Source organism: Echiichthys vipera (genome assembly GCF_963691815.1).
Source record: "Echiichthys vipera genome assembly, chromosome: 5".
Lineage (NCBI taxonomy): Eukaryota > Metazoa > Chordata > Actinopteri > Perciformes > Trachinidae > Echiichthys > Echiichthys vipera.
The window spans coordinates 1,730,860-1,750,178 of record NC_139830.1 but is presented as its reverse complement, the minus strand read 5'-3'; the positions used below and the strand labels follow the sequence as shown (position 1 = coordinate 1,750,178).

General features: G+C 47.2%; 2 protein-coding genes across 2 annotated transcripts in view; one reads left to right on the top strand and one right to left on the bottom strand.

The window, feature by feature from the left end:
- LOC310947233 (transmembrane protein 87A) overlaps nucleotides 1–3,630 on the top strand; it is a 19,583-nt gene extending 15,953 nt beyond the window's left edge. Inside the window, exon 21 of the mRNA XM_083913996.1 lies at nucleotides 3,044–3,630. Coding sequence (XP_083770122.1) covers nucleotides 3,044–3,085 — 42 coding nt within the window. The 3' untranslated portion in view covers nucleotides 3,086–3,630. The remainder of the gene's footprint in view (nucleotides 1–3,043) is intronic.
- Nucleotides 3,631–11,629: 7,999 nt separating this feature from the next.
- LOC310947236 (uncharacterized protein) overlaps nucleotides 11,630–19,319 on the bottom strand; it is a 51,038-nt gene continuing 43,348 nt past the window's right edge. Inside the window, exons 3-4 of the mRNA XM_083914000.1 lie at nucleotides 17,358–17,870; nucleotides 11,630–12,760 (exon numbers count right to left, since the gene is read on the bottom strand). Coding sequence (XP_083770126.1) covers nucleotides 12,738–12,760; nucleotides 17,358–17,870 — 536 coding nt within the window. The 3' untranslated portion in view covers nucleotides 11,630–12,737. The remainder of the gene's footprint in view (nucleotides 12,761–17,357; nucleotides 17,871–19,319) is intronic.

Here is a 19,319-nt window from a genome sequence, read left to right as displayed (position 1 = left end):
ACCGTGCCCGAACACGTCCCGCGGTTAAAGTCTGGTTCCTTTGACCAGTGTGAGTGCAACTGTACCGCGTCTAGGAGCGGCACACTTGCCGTCCATGGCCCGTTTGGGAGAGGTGGGCTTTTGTAAAGCACGACGACTCAAGGCGCTTTCACAGTGTTTGTCACGTTCACACTGATGGAAGTGGACATCTACAGACCATCTAATGTAACCATTCACGCCACATTCACACCCCTATATGTAGCACGAGGAGTTATTCAGGGTTCAGTGTCTTACCCAAGGACACTTCGACATGTGGAACCTCCGATCTCTCAAAATGGAGGACGACCCACTCAGCCACTGAGCCACAGCCGCCCGCACGGTACGAGCACGAGGCCTACGGCGGTTCTGAGGTCATTTCCTGTGCGCCTGTTGGGACGTAGAAAAAAGAAGGAGGGACCATGCGCGGACATTTCAAACAATGGCGGTGAAAGGTTCACGTTGGTGTGATGCGGAGGTGGAGTGTTTACTGCAGATTTGGTCGATGAAAAGATTCAAAAACAGTCGACAAGACGCACAAAAACTCTGAGGTCTACGGAAAGATCTGGAAACAAAGCCACGCATCGCCATGTCGTCATCAATGCGTGTGACGTGTTACGGCGTGATGACGTATAGGCAGCAAGAAGCATTCTCCGAGGCCCAGGTAGTGTGAGTACAAACGGGCCTGGAGGGGGGGACAAGGACCCTAAAGCACAGGGCACGGGACGGAGGCACAGTGGGAGGGCGCCCTAAGACGACATTAAACTTCACACATTGCATCATAAACAGTTTAAAACAAAGACATTTATGTTTTTACGCACTTTCACTTTGAACTACAAGAAAACGTCTTCATCACTTACACTGAGACGGATATTTTCTCAGTTACATGTTTTATGAAATCTCATGTTTAAATATGCAAATGAGGCGTTATCTTATTAAAAAGAAGCAAATCTTCTTAAACGGAAAGAAAAGAACTAAATGTTTACTTTCACACATGCATGAAAACGGTAAAACACAGATTTACTGCAGCTCTGCCTGTGAGCAGCAGAGGGCGCCAGACGACAACAGAGGGCGGCTGTTGCTACGGTTACATCATGCTGTTGTTTCTCCTCTTTGTTGTCATGGCGAGCAGAACACTGCTGGTGTATGTGTGTGTGTGTGTGTGTGTGTGTGTGTGTGTGTGTGTGTGTGTGTGTGTGTGTGTGTTGGGGGGTGTCGCAGCCATTAATCATCTTAAAAAATACAGAAAATATAAGAAAGTGTTGCTTTTTTACCCCGACAATCAACATAACTCTAATTTTTTATCATCTTTTCTGTATTTTAATCTGCGTTGAACGTCTTTTGAGCCATTTTCTAAATTATTTACTCTTTGATCTCCGCGCTGAGATCGTTTTGAAGTGATGCAGCAATCGAACAAAGTGCTTCTTACGCAGAATCAGCTCCTTATGTAAGCTGCCGTATGAACACAGATATTAAGAGATATTAAAATCCATAGACGGTATTAAGTGCTCCCATGCTGGAACGTCCTCCGTGGTGTTTCTGTTGTAGGGTTGACGGGAAAGAGACAAAGTTATTTATAAAGTAGAGACCGAAGCAGACGGCTAACATCATGTTACGACCTTAGTTTATCGTCTAGGGGACGACCGCAACTCTCGCTTTACCCAATATTCGAACACAGGGACCAGAATGATGGGCCGCGATTACACATAAATCATCTTTCCTGCAACTATCAAACTGTTTCAAACATAGGATTATTCACAAAACGTTACAAACTAAGACAGATCCATCATCACGGACGAGCCCCCACTGATGTTACAACCTTAGTTTACTGCCTTGGGGACAGCTGCACCTCTCGCTTAACCCTATATTTGAACACAGGTACCACATGATGGGCAGCAATTACACATAAATCATCTTTCCTGCAACTATCAAACAAAGGATTATTCACAAAAACCGATCCATAATCCCGGACGAGCCCCCACTTATGTTAAGACGTTACATAACTGTCTAGGGGACACCTGCAACTCCTGTTTAACCCAAGACTTGGACACAGGGATATCATATTTCCATTCGTCTGTTTCAAAGTAGGATTATTCACAAAACGTTCCAAACCAAAACAGATCCATAACCCTGGACGAGCCCCCACTGATGTTACAGCCATGGTTTACTGTCTAGGACACACCTACAACTCTCGGTCAACCCTATATTTGAAAACAGGGACCACATGATGGGCAGCAATTACACTTAAATCATCTTTCCTGCAAATATCAAACAAAGGATTATTCACAAACAGATCCATAATCCCGGACGAGCCCCCACTTATGTTACTGTCTAGGGGACACCTGCAACTCCTGCTTAACCCAAGACTTGGACACAGGGACATCATATTTCCCTTTGTCTGTTTCAAAGCAGGATTATTCACAAAACGTTCCAAACCAAAACAAATCCATAATCCCAGACGAGCCCCCACTTATGTTAAGGCATTACATAACTGTCTAGGGGACACCTGCTACTCCTGCTGAACCCTATGTTTGAACACAGGGACCACATTATGGGCAGCAATTACACATAAATAATTTTTCCTGCAACTATCAAACAGAGGTTTTCATATCAGAAAACAGACGCAGAACCGATAGATACTGATATCTGTGAAAGGCCAGTGTGGTGGTTAGCATCGTCGCCTCACAGCGAGAGGGTTCCTGGTTTGAATCCCGGCTGGGGCCCTTCTGTGTGGAGTTTGCATGTTGTCCCTGTGTCTGCGTGGGTTTTCTCCGGGTTCTCCGGTTTCCTCCCACAGTCCAAAGACGTGCAGGTGTTCGGTTCATTGATGACTCTAAATCACCCGTAGGTGTGAATGGTTGTCTGTCTCTGTTCGTCTCTATGTGTCCTGTGATAGACTGGCGTCCTGTCCAGCGTGGACCCCGCCTCACGCCCGATGCCAAGCAGTTGAAGATGAATGAATGAATGAATAATCCGTTTCTCAGCTGCCGTAAACAGGAAGTCACCCAGTGTGTTTCTTCTGTTGCAGGAAACGTTGACGACCAAGTTCGAGATGTCGAAGATGGAGTGAAGCAGAAGAGGAGCGTGAATAACACAGATTACTGTCGGTGCGGGGGTTTAGAAGAGGAGGCGGCTGATTAAATAGATGCACATGTGAGGGACGGACGGACGGACGGGTGGAAGTGAGTCTTGACGAGACGAGACGGCGTTCCTTTGTGTGATTGAACCCCTGACTTTATGAGCTTTGTAAGCCTTGATTGTAAATACACCGGGAGTCAAATCGACCGCAGCGGCACACAGATGCTTTTTATTTTTATTGCCTGTTTGTATTTATATTTCTATATACAGTAAATATATAAATATATATAAACAATCTATTTTGACAGATTTGATGCTAATGAGGTCCTCTGCTAATCGTGGCGTGTTTGTCTTTGCGCCGTTTACATGCAACGGCATTGTCTCATCAGACGTTTTTGGGTTTCCACCGTTGCCCGGACACGAGCGCTCCCCGGTGGACGTGAAGGATAACGTACATTTGGTTTTCTCTTTCGGGAGGTGTGAGGTTTGTCTTCAAAAGGTCTTTTTCGGGGGGTTGGATCCATCTTTAAGGTTTGAACCATTAAAATCTGTTCCCATCTGAGTAAATGTTGCTTTCGCTTTGTCTTTTGTGTGAAGGAGCTTCGCAACAGAGAGCAGATTTACTGCATCAGTTACTGAGTAATGACTGAATTCATGTTCCCCAGAGGATGAACCCCACTGAGCTGTTAAGATGGATTAGTGCGGTCAATCATGACGCTGATGATCTAAACACTTATTATTCGCCTCACAATTGTAGTAGTTATGCTAGCTATAGGAGATCATTTCCATTAGCGTGTCAATGGTTATTCTCATTATGAGTTAGCGTTGAGCTAATTGACTTTTTAATGTATTTTAAAAAAATTATATATCAGTAAACATTTCAATGATCCAAATGAGAAGTAACATCTAACAGAATAAACACTTAATTGCCTCACAATTGTAGCAGTTATGCTAGCTATACGGGTCGCTGCTCGTGTGGTCGACCGGACGGAGCACAGAGCAACTTTTAGCGTTATTTAGCATTTATTACGTTTTTTCTACTATTTTATTTATACGTACTGTCACTTTTTAGTTTACCCTCTGCATGCCACACACGCCGAGTGTGTTTTTCCAACTTTTTAACTACGTTACAAAGACGTAGCGGACTTTTCCTTCCTGCCCGTCCCCTCGTGACGCTCTCTTTGTTTACCTTCCTGTTAACCCCGTGACTGCCGGACAACGCGGAAGTTATTCTCCTGTTTTTCTTTCCTTTTCACCCGGGACTTATTCTCCGCTCGGCATGGATATACCCGTGTTTTTCATGGCCATTCTTCACGTGTGGTTTCTCCTGGAGGTTGTGACGGCGAGCAGAAACAACGACCAGAAGAACACGTACTCCAGAGAGACCCTACTACAGCTCGGACTCCATCCTCTACACGCCTTCGCCGTAGACTCGCTACCGAAGGAATTACTGCGGAGTAACTCAACCAGCCATGACAAGTCCACACACAAGAACAATAAGGTAACCAGAAGGGGGAAGAGAAAGAGCGGAATCAGGGCCAGGCTCAAACGGGAGACTTGTAAACAACGGCCGCTTCCATCTATCGTCCTAGCTAATGTTAGATCCCTCCGGAACAAAACGGACGAGCTACAAGCTAACGTTAACCACATGCATGAGTACAGGACTGCCTCGGTTCTTGCTTTCACTGAGACGTGGTTAAATAAGAACGACGATGACCATGCCCTGCACGTTGATGGCTTCGGCCCCCCTCTAAGACTTGATCGAGACAGTGAGCTCACCGGTAAACAACATGGCGGCGGCGTGTGTCTGTATGTAAACACACGCTGGTGCTCAACGATCGTCGTGAGGGAGAAACTGTGCACCCCGGACATTGAGCTTCTGGCTGTCTCCCTTCGCCCTTTCTACCTACCCAGAGAGTTTCCTCAGCTCTTTGTCATCCTGGTTTACATCCACCCCAGAGCCAACGCAGTCACAGCCACTGAACACATCACAGACTCCTTAAACAAACTGGACCACATTTCACCGGACTCTCCCAAATTCATCTTGGGTGATTTCAACCACTGCTCCCTGGACAAATCATTAAAAGGTTATCAACAGTATATCACATGCCACACACGCCAGGAGAAGACACTGGACAAGTGCTATGGTTCAGTACCCGACGCATACAGATCTGTCGCCCTCCCCCCTCTGGGCTCTGCTGATCACCATGCCATCCTGCTTGCTCCGGCTTACATCTCTGTCATGAGAAGGGTGAAAAAAGTTGTCAAGAACATCAAGCAGTGGACCAACGAAAGCATCATCACACTCCAAGGATGCTTCGAATCCACTGACTGGGACAACCTCCTGGCCCCCTCTGATGACATTAATGAACATGTGGACACTGTGTCATCGTACATTTCCTTCTGTGTGGACAACATCATCCCCTCCAAAACGGTCACTATCTACCCCAACAACAAACCCTGGATCACCAAAGAGCTCAAGGAGATCCTCAACAAGAAGAAAAGGGTCTTCTTCACTGGCTCTGAAACGGAGAAAAAGGAGGTCAACAGAGAGGTCAAGCATGCCATAAAAACTGCCAAGCTGGAGTACAAGAACAAAGTGGAGGAGTGCTTCACGCAGGGTAACCTCCGCTCAGCCTGGCAGGGACTTAAGAACATGGCTGCTGTGAACACTGCTGCCAGCAACACAAAAACCATCCAGGTTTCAGGCAGCAGCTCTTCATCTCTCCCCAATGACCTTAACTCTTTCTACACAAGGTTCGAGCAGGACAACACCACCCAGCTGGAAGAAGTGATGTCCAAGCTCAAGCCCAGTGACTCAGCAGCCTTCACCTTCAGTGAAGAGGACGTGGTGAAAGCCCTCAGGAAGACAAGGGAGAACAGCTCACCTGGCCCAGACAACATCAGCGGCCGCGTCCTGAAGCACTGTGCTGAGCAGCTAGGGGGCGTGTTTCAGACCCTGTTCCAAAGATCCATGGACAGCAGCATAGTCCCCCAGCAATGGAAACACTCAACAGTTATCCCCATCCCCAAGAAAAGCGCTGTTAAATGTCTGAATGACCTCCGGCCGGTGGCCCTCACCTCTCTTGTGATGAAGGCCATGGAGAGGATCATAAAACAACGCATCATCAGGGAAACCCACTCCCAGATGGACCCGCTCCAATTCGCCTATCGAGCTGGCAGGGGCGTCGATGATGCAAAAACATTCATTATAGACACTGTTCACAAACACCTGGAGCGCCCCAACACCGCAGCCAGACTCCTGTTTGCAGACTTCTCCTCTGCATTTAACACCATGCAGCCCCACATCCTGGCTGACAAACTCTCAGCCCTCTTTCACCTGGACCAACTGCTAATCCTGTGGATACTGGACTTCCTGACCAACCGTTCACAGAGAGTCCTGGTCAACAGCACCTTCTCCGACCTCCAACACACCTCAACCGGCTCCCCTCAGGGCTGTGTGCTCTCACCTCTGCTCTTCATCCTCTACACCGATGACTGCAGAACCACACAGCCTAACTGTCACCTGGTGAAGTACGCTGACGACACCGTCCTCCTGTCTCTGCTGTCAGGCCCATCTCTGCACCACGGACCAGCTCTTCAGGAGTTTGTGGAGTGGTGTGACAGCTCCTGCCTGGAACTGAATGTCAACAAAACCAAAGACATGGTGGTGACCTTCTCCAACAAGCAGAGGGAACTGGCTGCATCAGCAAACACTGTGATCCACGGGAAGCCTGTCGAAGCAGTTGAGGAGTACAGGTACCTGGGCACCATCTTCGACAGCCTGCTGAAATTCTCCTCCAACACAGAGGAGATTCTCAGGAAATGTCAGCAGCGGAAATACCTCCTTAGGAAGCTCAATTCCTTTGGAGTCAGCAAGAACATCCTCCTGACCTTTTACTACTCCTTCATCGAGAGCATCATCACGTTCTCCATCACATGCTGGTTCTACTCCACAAGCCTCCAGAACAGAAACCGCCTGCAGAGCGTCGCCACTGTCTGTTCTAAGATCATTGGACTTCCTGTTAGAACTCTGTCGACCATCCACGAGCAGCAGACACTCAGGTTAGCTGGTCAGATCATGCAGGACCCCTCTCACGCTCTCTTCTCAGCGTTTGAGTGGCTCCCCTCAGGACGCCGTCTTCGCTGTCCCTGCTGCAGGACACAGAGGAGAAGAGCAACCTTCATCCCCAGGGCTGTCCAGCTCCTCAACTCCTGACCCCTCTGACCATCCCCCTCCCCACTCCTGACACCCTCCCCTGGACACTTCACCCCCCCCCCCCCACTCCAGACACCCTCCCTGGACACCGCACCCCCCTCTCCCCCCCGGACACCCCTCCCTTCACCCCTCCTCCTCCCCTCTCCAGACATCCTCCCTGGACACCATCACCATCACCCCCCCTCCCCACCCCTGACACCTTCCCTGGACACCTTCACCCCCTGGACCCCCCCCCCCCCCATGTGAACTGGCTATCTACCTCCACTCCTGTCCTCAAAGCTGTGAACTACTGGTTGATTCACAATTCCACTTATTCTGTTCACTCTGTTTATAATGATACTGGACTGTTGCACTACGCCACTTATTTATTCTGTTATTATGTTCACACTTATTCTGCTACTCTGTTCTTACTGGTCCACTTGATTGATTCTGTTAGTTATGTTAATTTATGGTATTAATGCACTGCTCCACTTTATTGTGTTATCAGGTCTTATATTGTATCCATGACAGCACTATGGTCACTTTATTTTTCAGTACTCATCTGTTACACAGAGCTAGCATATACTTAGACTGCTGTTTTCCTGCCATGCACCACCATCACTTTATTATTCACTTTATTATTTAGCTTATAGTTATATATTATATTTATACTCTATTACTGCACTATAGTTCTGTTTACGTCTGCTCATTACACACATGTACCATGTCTGACCTCATCTGGATCTGATCACTGTCCACTTATATCTTTTCTGCACTACAGTTCTGTTTATACCTGTTTCAACAGTCTACTGCGTGTTTACATTGTTTACATCATATACACCTGTTCACATGTCTGCTTACATCTGATACACACATGTCTTTCTACATCTCACGCCGACGATGTTCTCTGTATCTAACCTGTAATAACACACTAACATCCTGACACTTATCCTACCTGTACTAACACACTAACATCCTGACACTTACTCTTCTTTTACACTTTATTCTTGTGTTAGGTTAAAATGTTTTTTGTATAATTGCACTGTCGTGATTTGCTGCTCTGTGTGCCTTGAATTGCCCCCCGGGGACAAATAAAGTTTTTTGAATTGAATTGAATTGAATAGCTATAGCATTAGCGCGTTAATGGTAATTCCCATTATGAGCTAGCATTGAGCTAATTGACTTTTTAATTATAAATCAGTAAACACTAACAACAGTAACATCTAATGGAGTGGTGGTTATAGCAGGTAGGCTATAGGAGTTGTGAGCTAATTTCCATTAGCGCGTTAATGGTAATTCTCATTATGAGTTAGCATTGAGCTAATTGACCGCTTGGTAACAACGTAGTTCTGCTTCTTCACCCTCTTGGTAGAACATTTTTCAGCGTTGTTATAGATTTAGGAGGTTAAATTCTTTCTGAATTACACTGTTCTTAAAAAGTCCCATAATTAGGAGTGAAATGCCGCCTATGTTTAAGAGTTACTCCTAAATAAGCGAGGGTTTTGTGAACGCGGCCTCAGGTTCTTTACCCTCGTGGTAGAACATCCCTGCAGACACGGAACAAAGTCAATGCAGAGATCCTAAAACTGTCCAATGCTCCAACTCCAGGACTCAGTTTGACAGAAACCACCTCCCAACACGTAGAACCTCTGATTTCCCGCTGACGTTGAATGTGATTTAATCGCAGTATAAAGTCTAACGCCTGCTGACTCGGCCCTGCTGCGTGTACAGTAGGTGTGTGTTCATCAGCTGCTGTCTTTACGTTATAATCCAGACGTGTAATCCATCTGTTCTGCCTCTTTCAAGCGTCTTCGACCTCGAATGTGACCCGAGAAAATCCAAATGTAACGAGGAGTGTAACCATCATCGTTACACCCGGACGCGTCCTCCGTGTGCCGCTTGTTTACGCGGCAACACACGACGCCATTATTACACCACTGTCAATTAAAACGTCCTTACAGCACAAAGCATCTGAGGGTGATTCAGTGTGTGTGTGTGTGTGTGTGTGTGTGTGTGTGTGTGTGTGTGTGTGTGTGTGTGTGTGTGTGTGTGTGTGTGTGTGTGTGTGTGTGTGTGTGTGTGTGTGTGTGTGTGTGTGTGTGTGTGTGTGTGTGTGTGTGTGTGTGTGTGCGTGTGTGTGTGTGTGTGTGTACTCCGGCATTACGGCTGTAATAACATAATCCCACAGATTTGGCCTGACAGAAAGACAGTATGCTGCCGATTTCAACTGACAGTAGGGAATTATCGTCGCCGCCGCACTTTGCAGACGGCGAGACATGTGTTATTATTTCTTCTGCTGTGAGGGTCTCAACATGTGGCCCGGGGACCCTCTGAGGGACGCAGACACAGTAGGGATTTGGGAGTCAGGACGAGGAGACGTTCATAGATTCAAGATCTTACTTCCTTAGAGCAATTATGACGACAATCAGCGTCGGTTAATGGGACATGTAAACAAAATTAAATTAAAAAACATGTTCTGTTATAATGCTGTAATGTGTCCGTATGGAATTAGAAGTATTACGTTTTATTTCCACGTCTTTATTCCAGATATTTAATAACATAAGACTTTATGTAGCTCAGTCCATAGGTGACTGGGCTGGGAACCGGAGGGTTGCTGGTTTGAGTCCCTGTGTGGACCATGAATGGAGCGTGGACTGGTGGCTGGAGAGGTGCCAGTTCATCTCCTGGGCACTGCAGAGGTGCTGTTGAGCAAGGCACCGAACCCCCGCGCCCCTGCTCGGGCCGCTGGTCACTGGCAGCCCCCTCGCTCTGACATCTCTCCATTAACTGCATGTATATAGGTCCTGTTTGTGTGTGTGTGTGTGTGTGTGTGTGTGTGTGCGTGTGTGTGTGTGTGTGCGTGTGTGCGTGTGTGTGTGTGTGTGTGTGTGTGCGTGTGTGTGTGTGTGTGCGTGTGCGTGTGCGTGTGTGCGTGTGCGTGTGCGTGTGCGTGTGCGTGTGCGTGTGCGTGTGTGTGTGCGTGTGCGTGTGCGTGTGCGTGTGCGTGTGCGTGTGCGTGTGCGTGTGTGTGTGTGTGTGTGTGTAACATGATTAATAATAATAGTGAAAATTGAATTTCCCCATTCGCGGGACTAATAAAGGAATTCTTCTTCTTCTTCTAAAAACATCTGGTGATCGATCGTACCATTAAATAAAACAGTGAATATTTTTTTATTTCATCCAAACTCGAGTTTATTATCTTAGAGTCACTATTGTGTGTGTGTGCGTGTGTGTGTGTGTGTCTGTCTGTGTGTGTGTGTGTGTGTTTGTGTGTGTGTGTGGTGTAACATTATGATCCCCCTTCATTAGAACAGGAGCCTGATCCATGTAGAACAGCCCATTCGACCCTTGATGCTGCATGCTGTCTGCATTTTCCTAACTTCCTAAAGCGTGGTGTGTGTGTGTGTGTGTGTGTGTGTGTGTGTGTGTGTGTGTGTGTGTGAACATTTGACCTTATGCATCATGCTGTCTGCGTACATCTGTAACATTTTCCCTAAACTTCCTTCAAGCACGGTGCAACTTCCACAGTTGGATCTGCATGTGTGAAACAAAGTGTGTGTGTGTGTGTGTGTGTGTGTGTGTGTGTGTGTGTGTGTGTGTGTGTGCATGTGTGTGTGTGTGTGAGAACAGCCCATTTGAACCTTGATGCTGCATGCTGTCTACATTTTCCCTAAACTTCCTTAAAGCACGGTGCAACTAAAACAGGCTGAAGGTGACGGCGTCCTTCTACAGTTGAATCTGCATGTGTGAACAAAGTGTGTGTGTGTGTGTGTGTGTGTGTGTGTGTGTGTGTGTGTGTGTGTGTGTGTGTGTGTGTGTGTGTGTGTGTGTGTGAGAACATTTGACCTTATGCTGCATGCTGTCTGCGTAAATCTGTAACATTTTTTACCTAAACTTCCTTAAAGCACGGTGCAACTAAAACAGGCTGGAGATCACGGCGTCCTTCCCCAGTTGCATCTGCATGTGTGAAACATAAAGAGTGTGTGAGTGTGTGTGTGTGTGTGTGTGTGTGTGTGTGTGACGGCGGCGGTGGTGTGAGGGCACTGCGGCTGGCATATGGACGCCTGCAGCCTGCAGCCAGATAACACACACAGATCTACTTTAATACAAAGAAATCTGGTATTATTCCGCCCCCCTTACGTAAAAGGATGAGATTATCGATACACAGATTAATGAGCGTCCAATGGCGCTCCGGCGTCAACGGCCCCGCCCTGCAGGCGTCCGCCACACAACACTTCAAATCACTCACCCGGGTAAAAATAGAAAACCCCCACAATGACAGCGCAGTTTCGTTGTTAGATTTGAGTCTTTATTGTACTATTTTTTTTATTTCCAGACACTTTGCTAGCGGACATGTGAAAACGTGGACCGACAAAAAACATCATTATCATCATCATCATCATTTTTTTAATTCTTTTTTTTTTAATTTTTAATTACAGCATATCGCCAGACTTGCGGTAACAGTGAGATGTGTTTTAAAAAATAATAATAATAATAATAAAACAACAAAAAAAGAGAGAAATTCGAACCGAAACAGGAAAAAAAAACAAAAAAAATTGGACTTTTTAATATTTGATGGTGTTTTTTAAATTCATGTACACAATATAACAGTCTAAAAACATTAAACACACACAGCTGAAGACATCGCAGTGTTGGTTGGGAAGTGGTCGGTCCTCAGGGGCAGTTTATATACCGGAGCAACGTGGTCCTGCTGTTCTGTCAAAGATCTACGGGGTCAGGAGGGCGGAGGTGGGTTCGGGGTTCGGGGAGTTGGGGTTGGGAAGGGACTACAAACCAAAATGGCCGTCATTATATAAAACTACCAGTCTTTTTTTTTTTCCTTTTTTTGTTGTTGTTTAAATCCACCGCCACCGATCGTGGGCAGGCGTCGGCGGAGACGGGGGAGCGGTTACGTAGCTTGACGAGGAGGGAGCGGGAACAGGGGGCGTGGCGGGAACAGGGGCGGGGCGGGGAGGTGGTTTTGGGGGTGCAGGGTAAAGACGGGGAAGGTGGAATGTCTCGATTTTCAATATTGACAATATAAAATCTCACAGACGAGCAAAGAAACGATAAAAAACACACACTTGTTGATGTTTGTATGCATGTGTCGGATGAAAGGGGGATGGACGGATGGATGGATGGACGGATGCATGGAGGGGGTGAAGGAGGAGGGGCTTGAATTATTGCTTTCTGAGGAATTATTATTTTTCTCATCTACATGAATTGCATCTTTCTCATTCTCTCCATCTCTCTCTCTCTTTCTCACCGTGGTGTTCTGCTAACACGTGATTACTCCGTTTACGAGGGAGGAGGGATGACGGAGGAGAGGAGGAGGAGGAGGAGGACGAGGAAGGGAGGAAGGGAGGAGGCGGAGTTAGGGTCGGGGAGGGGCTCAGAGCTCCTTGCTCAGCGAATCCCGGGCAGTTTTAATCCTCTTTGTGTGGCCTCACACGTTTCCCGCCTTTTTGTCTGGTAAATGATAACAGAAGAGATTGAACAAATGTATTAAAAAATAGGTCTTGGAAAAAGAATAATAATAATAATAATAATAATAATAATAATAATAATAATAAACAGTCATATAAAAAAGGGTTATGTGTGTGTTTGGTGGTTGGTGTCGAGTGCTGGGTTAGTTTACAGGATGTAAACAAAGCAAACAACAACAGTTTCACGGACAAAGACGTAAATCACAGGATCATCAGCATAACAGGACGTCTTTCTGCCTGCCTGTCTCCCCTTCTTTGTCCTCTACCTGCTCTTCTGTTGTGCTCACAGATGGTTTTACCCTGAAATCAAATACCCTGACCATCCGCTGGTGTGTCATCTGTCTTTCTGTTTGTGTTCCCCGCAGAGAGAGAGAGAGAGAGAGAGAGAGAGAGAGAGAGAGAGAAGGCTAGTTAATCTGGCTTGTTGAAGAGGCTCCGTGACACTTTGATTTTGCCCACTAATCCGTTGATGGACTCAACTCTATGGATGTCTGCTAAACCAGCTTTTCTCTTCCACAGCAAACACAGAGCTAACTACCTAAGCTACGGCTAGTTAGCGCTAGCGGCCAGCTGCCTATGTGCCGGAGGGAGGCTCAAACACGGGAGGTCAAGGGTCTGCAGTGAAGCTGTTGCGGTGGCTTTAACTCTTGTATTAGCAGCCTGCACTTAAGGGGCGATTGTACTCCGATATTAACTTCTGTGTCCGCAGACTTGTGCCAGTCACACAAGCTAACAAGCTAACTGAGCTCTGCACAGTCTGGTGTTTCAGCATTTCCTCCATGATGGAGTTTGGTTTCATAGTCTTTGTAAAGGACAGCAGATTTCCTCCTTTGTTGTCATCACACTGGCTTTTGGACCTTATAAAGTTTTGCATTTAAGGGTAGATCATATTGTTTTATTAACTTCCGCGTCCTCAGATTTGTACACATGTACCCAAACGGTTCTATACCTTACTGAGGTCCTCACAGTCTGGTGTTCACACGTGTGTGTTTCCCTGTATATTCCAGTTGGTGTCGCAGTCTTTCTGTTTCTTAAAAACGGTGGATTTCATACTTTATCGTTCAGCTCGAACTGACTTTTGAACTCTATGAAGTTCTGTCTTTACTGTCCTAACTCATTATTTCTATCTTCGGTCGTGTCAAGATGGTAACTCATCCCTAAAGGCCTCACGAGATGGTTGGGGTTTGATGGTTAGAGTTCATTCTCACTCACTGTTTGTACGTATAACTACATAAACTAATGCACTGTAATTTGTGTGTATTGTAAAATAGTGTTAAAATCAGGTGAATAAGATCTCTGTGTATTTTTTGCAAGTTGGTGATCGCACCAGTTTAAGGGACACGCATGCTGAGCGTTTACTTCCCTGTAAAAACTAAATCATACGCTCAGTTTGAACGTTTGTTGTTCAAATATCAGCATTTCCATACTAACTTCATCTTGCAACAAATCTTCCTGAGACAATTATAATCGTGTCGCTGGGTTGAGTCAGCGTTGCCAAGGAAGAGGACGAGAAAGAAAGAAGGACCCGTCCAATTAAACAGTGAAAATCTTGTAGTAACTTAGCAACAGTTGCTATAAGGACTGTCAGTGTTGGCTGGAAGACTTTGATTGCATAGAGCGGAGAATCATAACTGCAAAAATGGATATTATCTTTTCTTATCAATAAATATCCAAAGTTTCTGATGCACTGTGGGAGAAAAGTAGGGTTGCATCAACCCGTCCTCATCCCAACCGTTGTCAGGACGCTCTGGGTCGGTATCAAACGCATGACGCTCCACATAACACTGTCCGACTGGTGACACAATGACTATTCATCATCCTAAGTCTGCTATTTAAGGACATCAAACCCAAATAAATGACGCTACATGACATGAAAGCAGCCCCTCTAACTCAGTTTTACAGGTCTATTAAACGAGAACACCGAATTTCCACCATTTAAAACCATTAAATTTGACCCCAGCAAGCGTAATTAACACCGTCTCATATAGTTATGGACATTTGATGTGCTTTTCAGCTCGTACTGAATGTTATTCTCAGTAAAAACTCAGTTGCTGGTGCGTGGAGAACCTCCGTGAGCCAAACCCTCGGGGTTAAAAAGAGTTCAACGTTAGCTAAAGAATTTGACCTTCAATCGGTTTCCAGTCAATCGCACGGCAGCAGCGGGAGCCGCGGTGCTCTCCACAAACATCTGTCGGGCTGTGTGAGATCAAAGCGAGGCGTTTGCCGGACACCGAGCCTCAAACACTTCCCCCAAATGGAGAGAGGGCCGGGGTCGATAAATAATGGAGGAGGCAACAGAGTGCCTTCTGGTTCACAGGCGCCTCAGCTCCTGGAGCTCAGCGTCCGGCAGCTTTGGCTCCCAGGTGGGAACGTGTAAAAAAAACGGTACGAACGAGAAAGTGAAGCTTTGCTAAATCCATCCATGTCTGCGGGTCACAGTGGAGCAAATGGAAGCTATGAATCAAACATGTTGCAGCTAAACGCCCTGTTTCATGCAGGCTGTAGTTGGGTCGGACTGTGACGGTTCAAGTCCATGAACAGCCTCCAACCATAGCTGCCCTGGGAGTCCGCACGCACCACCTGAGTCCTTTCGCTTGTAACGGTTTAGTTTTCTGGCTGTTCATGAATTTGAGTCAATACATTAAAAAGGATGCTTCCATCTCTCTCTCTCTCTTCAATCGAATACTTGCTGGTTATCAACAGGTGAACAAATACTTATATAACAACTATACTACAATGTCTTTAAAGGGATTCAGGAAGAACTGCAGCATCACGATGTCTCATGCAATCACCCAGGACAGTTGACATGCCTATGTATTATATACTAGACTATACTGTACTGTACTTTATGCATCTTCAAATTTATAGTTCATCATTTTAGGCAATAGGTTCTTTTAGTTCTAATCACATGTTGTGTGGTTAGCATGATTTAGCACAAAGACTGAAAGCAAAACACTTTCACTTGGACCAGTGTTTGTTTCCTGGAAGGACTAAGGGCGCCCTCCCACTGTGCCTCCGTCCCGTGCCCCGTGCTTTAGGGTACTTGTCCCCCCCTCCAGGCCCGTTTGTACTCACACTACCTGGGCCTCGGAGAATGCTTCTTGCTGCCTATACGTCATCACGCCGTTACACGTCACACGCATTGATGACGTCATGGCGATGCGTGGCTTTGTTTCCAGATCTTTCCGTAGACCTCTGAGTTTTTGTGCGTCTTGTCGACTGTTTTTGAATCTTTTCATCGACCAAATCTGCAGTAAACACTCCACCTCCGCATCACACCAACGTGAACCTTTCACCGCCATTGTTTGAAATGTCCGTGCATGGTCCCTCCTTCTTTTTTCTACGTCCCAACAGGCGCACGGGAAATGACCTCAGAGCCGCCGTAGGCCTCTTGCACATACGCGCTCCTAAGCACGGTACGGTTGCACTCACACTGGTCAAAGGAACTAGACTTTAGCCGTGTCACGTGCTGGGGCACGGTACGGATGGACAGTGGGAGTGCGCCCTAAGACACTTTTTGTTGTCTAATCTTAATGGTTACGTCACCTACTGGTAAATAAAAGGTCATATTTCATAAGACATCTTACGTTGTCTTGTTCGCAAGTGAGCGGACAATGGAGCATGTGACTGACTGGAGAATCGGAGAAGCAGGGGCGGTAGTGCATTTGCTTTGCCTCACCACTGTGACATAAAGATTGCCGATCTGGAAGTTAAAGCCTCTGTCGGTAAGGGTCGACGCCGGAAACATCAGACCAATTCAAGGAACAGCAAGAGAATTTCAAGAACTGGCTTCGTCGCCGCTATGTAATAAACACCATGTTGTCTTTCCTGCAGGCTCTACACGGGGAAACAGAGTATTTCCAATAACAAGAACGCGTCTGATACAATCTCCTGCAGTGTGAAAGGGCAACTCAGACAATGTCTGCACCTGATTTGTCGGACATTGTCCAAAAACTGCTCAGGTGTTGGAACTTTGGTCAGAGCCAGGTCTTCCGGTCTTTGTGCTAAGCTAACACTCTACACACAGACATGTGGTGTGTTTGCATGTCCTGTAACTTTACATGTGGCACATTTAAGTGTATCTCATGCCAGTGTTAACTTACATATGTTTACGTGTGCATAAACGTGAGTGAGTTCGTGTGTGTGTGTGTGTGTGTGTTCTTAGTATCAAATGTCAAGGTCGTAACACCCGTTCAGATCGTTACCGACGCACAGTTCCCTCTCTAATTGGTCAGTTGCTGCTGACATCACGTTCTGAACGATGGCCACCGCTGCCTCTCGGAGATCCTGCTTCCTCATCTCCTCTTCCTCCTCCTCCTCCTCCTCCTCCTCTCTCTCTTCCTGGTCACCATCATGACAATCTCCATTTTCTGGAGACTCTGCCTCCCCTCCCTCCCCCTCATCCTCCACCTCCTCCTCCCTGCTAACGGCTAACACTAGCTCCAGTTCTTGACTGCTGGTTTGTATACTGCTATCGTTTGTCAGTGCTGGTACTTGTTGTTGTTGTCTGTTGTTAGTATCTCCTTCTTTGCTGCTGCCTTGTGGCTCATCAGAGTCCCGGTCGGCGTGCTCTAACTCACCGCTGTTCACAGCCGCCGTGGCGTTGATGATCTTGGCGTTGGCCTCCTCTTTCGCGCCGCCTGTTTCCTTGCTCTTCTTCACGGGGCTGCCGCCCGTCGTCTTCTCCTCCTCCTCCTCGTGATTGTGTGTGGCGTTCTCCTCTCCCGTGCCGTTTGAGCAGCCGTTCTCCCCGTTGGTCACCGGAGCTTCAGCCGGCGTCTTCTCAGCCTCTGCCTCCTTCACCACCGCTGCCTCTTCAGTCTCCGATGCCGGCGTCTTGTCGGCCTCCACTGCATCTTTGTCATTGGTCTCCTCGGCCGCTGCGGCAACTTCACCGTCGGCAGCTCCTTCCTCCGTTGCTTCTCCTCCCTCTGTGGCCTCATCCTCCTCCTCCTTGGCGCCCTCGCCCGTATCCACACTGGTGGACTTGCCTTTTCGCAGAATGAAGTTCTTCAGGGAAACTGCACGGCCAAAATGTGAGCGCTTGGCCTTGGCGGACTTGCCCTCCTCTGCTGCTGCTGCTCCATCCTCACCTGCAGGGAAGAAGAAGGTTGAAGCGTCTTTGAAATCAGTAAAAAACAAAATACAATGAGCCCAGGATTTTAGTACCATTTTCCTTTTTGTGGCCAGAGAGGAGAGAGTGGGCTAAATTTAGTCTTCACTGTTGACTGAGGCCACGGTATGACTTGAATTTCCCATCAGATGTTGAATATTTTATTTGGGAGAATGTTCAATCACTCGACTCACCTTAGAGTGAGCAAGCCACTAACTCCTGCTGCCTGCTCTCCCTGGACAGGGACAGACACAAAATGAGTGTGAACATGCTGTCAGCGTGTGAGTGTTTTAATGGTGTCCGCGTTGAACTCTGACACCGAACAAAACGCTTGCTGGTTTAGACTCTGGACTACATACGGATGGGGTTTCTTCTGCGGCTTCTTATGAGCTCTGCAGGGATAGAAGCTGGGATTGAGGGATACCAAAGTACCTTTTCGTTCCTAACGTGGGGACGAACAAGCTGTACAGGCTCTGACACATCAGGCCGACAGTTGAGTTTGGCCGTCGGTGAGCGTCAGTTGCCCTAGTTTTGCGGTATGCCCTGCATATTTGGCACTTGTCAGCAGCGTTCTGGCCAGAGAAATAACTCTGATCTGCAGTTCAGTTTAAGCAGAATCAGTTCAAGAGTAGATAAAGAAAGTGTTAGTGTTCTCTCGTACAACATCGGGTTGTGTTGCTAACTAGCGTTTTGAGCGAACTGGTATGAAGAGCAGCGGAGCAGCGGGGGCGGTGCTGCAGTCGCTCTACCGCAGCGTTGTGACGAAAAGAGAGCTGATGAAGGCAAAGCTCTGGATCTACCGGTCAATCTTCGTTCCTACCCTCACCTGTGGTCCTGAAAGCTGGGTCAGGACCCAAAGAACCAGGTCGCGGGTACAAGCGGCCGAAATGTGTTTCCTCAGGAGGGGGGCTGGAGTCTCCCTTAGAGAGAGGGGGAGAAGTTCAGCATCCGTGAGGAACTCGGAGTAGAGCCGCTGCTCCTTTGTGTTGAAAGGAGCCAGTTGAGGTGGTTCAGGATCATCTGGTAAGGATGAACCCTGGGCCCCTCCCTAGGGAGGTGTCCCAGGCACGTCCAGCTGGGAGGAGGCCTCTGGGAAGACCAAGGACCAGGTGGAGAGATTAGATCTCCACACTGGCCTGGGAACGCCTCAGGATCCCCCAGTTAGAGCTGGTTAATGTGGCCCGAGAAAGGGAAGTTTGGGGTCCCCTGCTAAAGCTACTGCCCCCGAGATCTGACCCTGGATAAGCGGATGAAGGTGAGATGAGATGAAGAGTTACTTCCTCTCACGCAGGTGCCGAATGCACATGGTAGTTAGGTGTTGGTTGGACTAATGATGTCGGAAAGTACTCGGTTTTGGGAAATATTGATAATTCTCTCGACCCGATGATGCTTTTTCGTTAGGGGTTATAATGTTTGAGTGTCATCTCAC